Genomic DNA, 7,500 nt, shown 5'->3' with positions numbered 1-7,500 from the left:
ATAGTATAGTAGTTAACTTGCAATGTCTATTACAGCGTGCCACAGGAGGTACGGCGTGCATTAAGGGACTACGGACAGGGTATTGGTTACAGTTCCTGGAGCAGTGTGGAGTTAGGTGCCTTGCTCAAGGGCACCTCAGCCATGGAGCGTGGTGGGGAATGGTAAGGGTGGGATATGAACCTGCAATCCTCTGGTCTACAGGCGATCTCCTTAACCACTATGCCACGGCTGCCCACAGAATAGGAGAGCAAACAAAGGGTAGCCTATACACGGTGGAGGTTGCAGGTGGTGGGCTGTGAAGAAGTGAGCAGTCGGGGTTGATTTAAAAAATAATAATAATAATTTAAAAAAAAACCTAGAATATTTGATTGGCACCAAATCTGAGACTACCATGGCCTGCCAGAACTAACACTGCTGCTAGATTTAGGATGAAACAGGTCAGATACTGTAGATGTAGACACTGTATATACACTAATAGACAAGTCAATAAAATAGAAGAGAAACCTACATTTTATCTCATTGATGTGAATAAAACTCATATTCATATTCATCTCCAGCCATCACGTATACTTGGCCCAGTGTATATTTTTTTTTATAAAATATTATTCTCAGCCCAGAATACATTTCTGACCACATGCATCTGTTACCTTAGAGTCAAATGAGGCCACTTGTGACCTCACTGTGACCTCTGCATGACCCTTTTGACTTCCTCAGTTACACATTATGGGGAACCCACCAGCCAATCAGCAATCTGCAGCTTCCTCAAGGCCCACTGCACTGGCCAATAAAACATAGCCTTGTCTAACCTGCTGAATTAGATCGTGACATCCTGATCGGCTATGCAACTAACCCATATAAAAAGCTTCAGAAATGGCCAGACCTACTTCAAGAGTGTATGATAATGATTGGTGTGACTCGATTCTTAAAAGGTTAGTGGTATTATTGATCCTCATTAGGACTTTAATGAGGAGTGAAGTACTATGTGGTGGTCTTCAATAGATTTCTACTATATTTAGATTTAAACAGGTCAGCAATGATGGCAGGGACTTCATCAGAGAGCCTTTGGGGATATTAAAGAGCGTGTCTCTTTGGTCGTTGCCATTCTGCTAACAGCTAATTTATGAGGGGTAGTGTCTTCAGGGGATAAAGAGCATGCATTCTTGAACGAAGACAATACACCAGAGCAGCACAGATGGGATGCTTTTCTTTTTTAATCAAGTGCATCAACGTAATAGGGACTGAGGTTTCGATGGGAAACCATCGCTGCACTGTCTGTTTGTGTGTGAGTGTGTGTGTGTGTTCACAGTCAGTTTTACATACAGCCTCCCTACTCCCTATTTTACCCATGCCTGCAGTTCACCTAGGGGCGGCTGTCGAGAGAGCACAGCTCATTCATTCTGAATGGAGTCTGCACTCCTCCGTTGGCGCCCCTAGAGTGCAGTACCACCCGGAAGAGTCTCTCATAATACCCTTAAAACCTGTGTTTGAGTCAACGATGCACACGCATTCAGTGTGACGTAAATTCTGAACGGGTCAATTACAAGGGCAGAGTGTATTGCAATTCCACTTGCCAAATTTCATTAATTTAGTGGACAACCTTGCGTTTTAGTTTTTTTCACTCATCTATGTAACTCTCACTAGCCAAACTTCATTCAGTCAATTCCCTCTATGTGCTTCTATAAGGGGTCTGACACACCAAGGCGGTAAAGCGTCGCGGAACGGCCGCGTTTTTTACCGGCGTCGGTGAAAATACATTGAAACCTATCTGTCCTTACACACCAACCGGCGGTAGTCGGGCGTCAGCGGCGCGGGAGCCGGCTCCGCGCCGCGCTGCATTTGGAAAATAGAACTCGAGCGTATTTTTCACGCCGGCGACCGGCGGTGTCTCATTCAAATGAATGGCAAAGTAGCATGCTAGCTTTAGCTGTGGGGAGGGTTTTGAACAGGACTGGCCGCGCACGCCGACGCTGTCAGTGTGCAAGGCAGAGAAAAGCACGCCGGCCAAAACTAAGCAGAAAGACCGCGTCCGTCCTGCGACCGTTCCGTTCCGCCTTGGTATGTTTTGGCCCTTACAAGGTCAGGGTGTACTGCAACGTCACTGCCAAACCAGGGTTGCCAGATGAGGCTGATGATTTCCAGCTCAAAAAATGCTCAAAACCCGCCTAGAAGCACAAAATCCCGCCAAATTCTATTGATTTCTATGGCAAAAATTGGGCGGATTTTTCTGCTAAATGACATTTTTCCCACACACAGCCATCCTAAGCAGCCCAATTGGGCGGGAAACAGCCCAATCTGGCAACACTGTGCCAAACTTCATTAATTTGGTGGACACGCCCTCTCTGGAGTGTCTCTACAACAAGGGCATAACATATTGCAGTGATGCTGCGCTGGGGAGATTTAATCTCATCATAAGCCGTCTGTCCGTAATCACTGATTTCATTACCAGCTGGGATGATATGACGGCACGCAGTGAAAACATCTAAATCCAGTTTACAAGACAATTGGATTTTACTGCGGATTGAGAAATAATCCTGACAAGCAGCAAACGGATGTGGGGGGAGGCAGGGAGATAGAGAGAGAGAGAGGGAGAGAGAGAGAGAGAGAGAGAGAGAGAGAGAGAGAGAGAGAGAGAGAGAGAGAGAGAGAGAGAGAGAGACTCATCCTAAACCACATCGCTCCCCTCAGTTAATATACGTAAGTACTAACAATTGAAAATAGACCAATCATACGATGACCCTAAAATAACCCTTTGCACTTATGTCATCCCTCTAAGTAGAGTAAATTGACTGTGAAATTGGTTTGTATAATATGTTTCATGAAGTTGGACCTGTTTGCACCTGGGTGATTTTTCAGCTTCCGATGACAAAGTACTCGAAGAGGCGTTAAAGTGTATTTGGTAGGTGCTGCACATTCAGAGCTTACTATGTGCTTTTTTAGTCAGATACATGATGTGAACATGCAAAACTTAGTCCAGGGTGTCTACAGGTTTGACCAAGTAAAAATTAAGACATTGTAAGACCTTTCAATGCCATTAAAACAAAAAATAAGATCAACTTGCAAGATCATATACGCAAAAATAAAGCAAAACATATGATGGCACGTGTGAGTCTAACGACAACAGGTGCTCGTAAAATTCATGCAAACAATGCTGTGCAGGTTCTGTACATGTGGCTATCTTTTTTGTTTTGAGAGTTCAACAAAGCATGGATGACTGAATGACTCCTCCCTACAATTAAGATCCATACATTTAATACATTTGTGTTGAAATTTTAAGACAAAATAAGAAACAAAAGGGAATTCAATACAATTTAAGACCTTTTTAAGGACCCACAGCCACCCTGTTAGTCACAGGGATTCCAGAAATTCCAGACAAAACTCCTTATGGACTCTCTCTACCTTATCAAGCCTCTCTGCTTGTCCATTAGATGAGTGCATGTGTGCATACAGTACACTATAGTGTTTTTATAAATAACCAATCCCTAAAAAGAGTTTTACTCCCATCTATAAGGTGCGAAGATCAAACACAGTTCAGAATTAAGTAAAAACTTAATATTTCTTCACTACTGTCAAATTAAGAGTGGATTAAGCAGTAGAGCATTCATTCAACCGTTGAATATTAATCATTTCAACCAAGTGAGCTCCCTCATTCATATTGTATTTGTTCTGACTCGAGCACTCATAACACCATTATAAAAGTTCTCCTTATTTAATTCCCTTTTGAACCATGTTCACATACAGAACTTTATGATTTAGGTCTTTCATTTATCGAAGTCCAACAGAATATAAATTGCCTTCATTTATTGGGCTATTGCTTTGGATAGCAAGTCAGCTCTGACATCTTTCCGATCTCCCAAAGGTGTACCTTAAAATGCAATGGCAACATTCACATGGGCCTATGTGTTGCGACCATATTGTATTGGCCTTCATCAGAGCATGGCTTCTCCCTTTAATATTTTTTTAGTTTATTATTTTTGCTCACTTGGTAATCGTGACAGCATGTCACTGAATACTGAGATCCACTTGGGGCTATAATTACGTTGGGAAATCATGGGGCATAATTAGCTATAAAAAGGTTATATTGCCAAGAAAATAACATTATTTTTATTGCTGCCAAATAAAAAGTAAAAAAATTGCAATCTTGAGTGCCTCGGATTTCATCTACCCTGAACAATTTTGAGAGCCCTTAAACTGATGAGCACCAAGGGGGAAAAAAAGGTGAAGACCCTGAAGAACTCCGATTTCCTGTTTGTTTTTTGGGTCTATAATTAAGTTGGAAATGAAAACCATGGGGCATAATTAGCTATAAAAAGGACTCATTGCCAGGAAAATAAAATTAGCGAATTTGAGCGTCTAAGTGATTGAGTCTTTCTCTTTTTTTCCATTAAAACGAAAATACTCATTGCGGAACAAGTCATTGCGGAAAGAAAAGAATGGCCATTGGTTCCTCGTGCGCTCATACACCACTTTGTTAAGAAACATAATTTAACAATTTGTGGTTTCAAGTAAGGAACAATGGCAGAGCGATAACTTGTTTTGAGGAAATATGATCAGGCGAGTGACAGGCCAGCTATGCTGTGGGTCCTTACCAGGATGAGGAGGCAATGGGAGGCCAGTTCCTGTTGTTCGGGGATGGTGGAGAGGACAGAGAGGATCAGGCATCCAAACACCAGGATGAACCTGTAGTATCACACACACACACACACACACACACACACACACACACACAGACACGTACACACACACACACACACACACACACACACACACACACACACACACACACACACACACACACACACACACACACACACACACACACACACACACACACACACACACACACACACACACACACACACACACACGGGGAGACAGAAGAAGAAAAAGACCATCACATCAACAAACCCAGACCAATGTAAACACTCGTTCCCAAGGACCAAGGAACGGAAAGGAAAAGACTCGACTCATTATACACGGATCAGCAAGAACAAATAAGACAAAAAAAGGAAAAGTCAGACAGACATAAAGGAAAGGAAGGAAGACAACAACCAATTTTTGAAATGGAAAAAAAAATGGAAAACTGGACCACAAAATGGCTGAACTTCGTCCAGAGGCGTCTCTCAACCCCGTGAGGAGTGTGCGCTTAACTTTTCCATCACATTAAGGTGAAATATGCACACACACACACACACACACACACACACACACACACACACACACACACACACACACACACACACACACACACACACACACACACACACACACACACACACACACACTCGTGAAATATGATGTGGGACTGTTGTGGTCGACTGGGGCCTTCCAGAAACCAACGAGCGTCTGAGTTACGGCGAAGCAGATGACTCCTGAATTATTGACCCCGCACTGAAGAGAGAGAGAGAGAGAGAGAGAGAGAGAGAGAGAGAGAGAGAGAGAGAGAGAGAGACATCTGCGTTTGATCAAAGCGGAGCACTCCACAGACGACTCTGGAAGATATGCCCATGAATACAACAGAAGGACCAGGAAGGACTGAAGGGGAAAAGACTTGTGTGTGTGTCTGTCCATGTGAATACTGTATATTCCAAGAAGGCTTTCTATAAGTCTGTCAATCTGAGGTAATACGGGTAGGGTATTTGGATGTCTCTGTGTTAGGGGTGTGAATAATTAATTGTTGATTAAAACGTCAATTGCCTAAATAAAATTGTTTGCAATTAATCTCCAGCAACTTGGCTGATGGGAGACCCAGGTGAAATGGGCATGATGAACTGTGTGTTTCTGTGTCTGTGTGTGCGAGCGAGTGTGTACGCAAGCAAGAGTGTGTTTTCATGCATGCTGAATCTGAAGTAAAAAAAAATGTAAAAAGATTTGCCACCCCTGGAGGCTTAAACCCTTATCCTCCGTCACCACATCCACTCATCTATGCAACCTCAGCCGTAGCCTCACTTTTTTTCTATCATTTTTTTTGTGTCTTTTATGACTTAATTATAAGACAGGATAGTGAAGGAGTGACAGGAAACAAATGGGAGAGAGAGAGATGTGGGGAAGGATGGGTATGGAACCCGGGTCGGAATCGAACCCGGGTCGCCCGGCGTAGCAGCCCAGTGCCCTACCGTTAGAGCCACGGTAGCGTCAACCTTAGCCTGATTTAACAGCGGAAGACATAACGCTATACATTTGTTGTTCACAGAATGGCAATTATGAGGTTGTAGTGCATTGCTAAAGGCCCTGTGTTATGTTCTAACAGTGTAGAACTGTGGTGGTTCTCAATGATTATTACAGTGTTCCACTGGTGGAACGGCGTGCATTATGATCCATTGCTTTACCCTAGCTCAAATTCTTAATTTTTATTTTTTTATATTTATATATATATATAATTTGTTTAATTTATTTTATTATTATTATCATTTTACCTTATGTTTTATCTTAATGTTTTACATGTTCTTTTTTAATCATGCATTTTAAACATGCATTTGTTAATCTTGTGAAGCACATTGAGTTGCACCTGTGTATGAAATGCGCTATACAAATAAACTTGCCTTGCCTTGCCTTGCCTTGCCTTATGAGACCAGACCACGTTCAGGCTGACAGAAAAAAAGCGTTCTGATGTCCATTGCCACACCTAATCTCAAACCAACTGAGTGCTCGGGAACTGGAGAGTTACTTCACCATGTTAACCGAAAAATACTTGAAATAACAATGCAGATGTCAGCAGGTTCATCCGTGTAGCACGGTCAAATTCGGGTCTCACCATATCTCAGACCTCACCATACACTCATCATACCCTCTAACACACCACCATATGCAACTCGTTGGATCAGTAATCTCACGTTAGCGATAACACACAACCAGGGTCACGACCCCGGGGTAAAGGTCATGCTCAACATAAAGGCTTAACGCACTTAACGCTTCATACAGGCTTGATATACACTTCCATGATGCTATTGATCCATGTAGCATGCACAACACTCAAACATAAACCCCTTATATCTGATAGGAGATTATCCGTGTGTGTGTGTGTTTGTGTGTGTGTGTGTGTGTGTGTGTGTGTAGCAATTTACATATATACTTATATGTATGTGTATGCATGTGTGATTGTGTCAGAGAGATAGAAGGGGGGAGAGAGAGAGAGAGAGAGAGAGAGAGAGAGAGAGAGAGAGAGAGAGAGAGAGAGAGAGAATCCCTAGTTGACCTCAGGTCAGCAGGATTTTGACGAATGTGTATAGCTGAGTATATTTTGACATTCTGTCTAGAAAGTTAAGTCAAACATACGTACTGTACAGTGATTTTTTTAGGTTTCATTTGATGTCATCCAAAGTTATCTTTACAGATACCTAGACAAAGGTCATCAGGATTTGATTGCATGCTCATAGCTGAGTAAAGTCGTCATCCTTCCCTGCATACAGTCTAGAAAGTGAAGTAAAATCACAATTATCAACACGATCACACGGCGCATAAAAAAAAAATGAATCGACTGATCCAAAGTGACTTTCGCTCATA

The 7,500-nt window shown here is 42.4% G+C and overlaps 1 protein-coding gene across 2 annotated transcripts in view; it reads right to left on the bottom strand.

Annotated features, from left to right (window-relative positions):
• kcnq5b (potassium voltage-gated channel, KQT-like subfamily, member 5b) overlaps positions 1–7,500 on the bottom strand; it is a 261,167-nt gene that overhangs the window by 78,622 nt on the left and 175,045 nt on the right. For both annotated transcript variants that reach the window (XM_063200354.1, XM_063200361.1), the window contains exon 2: positions 4,587–4,677. In XM_063200354.1, coding sequence (XP_063056424.1) covers positions 4,587–4,677 — 91 coding nt within the window. The remainder of the gene's footprint in view (positions 1–4,586; positions 4,678–7,500) is intronic.

The sequence above is a fragment of the Engraulis encrasicolus genome, chromosome 1 (genome assembly GCF_034702125.1).
Source record: "Engraulis encrasicolus isolate BLACKSEA-1 chromosome 1, IST_EnEncr_1.0, whole genome shotgun sequence".
In the NCBI taxonomy this organism is placed as follows: Eukaryota; Metazoa; Chordata; class Actinopteri; order Clupeiformes; family Engraulidae; genus Engraulis; species Engraulis encrasicolus.
Note: the sequence above shows the minus strand (reverse complement) of the source record. Positions and strands in the feature narration are given on the sequence as shown.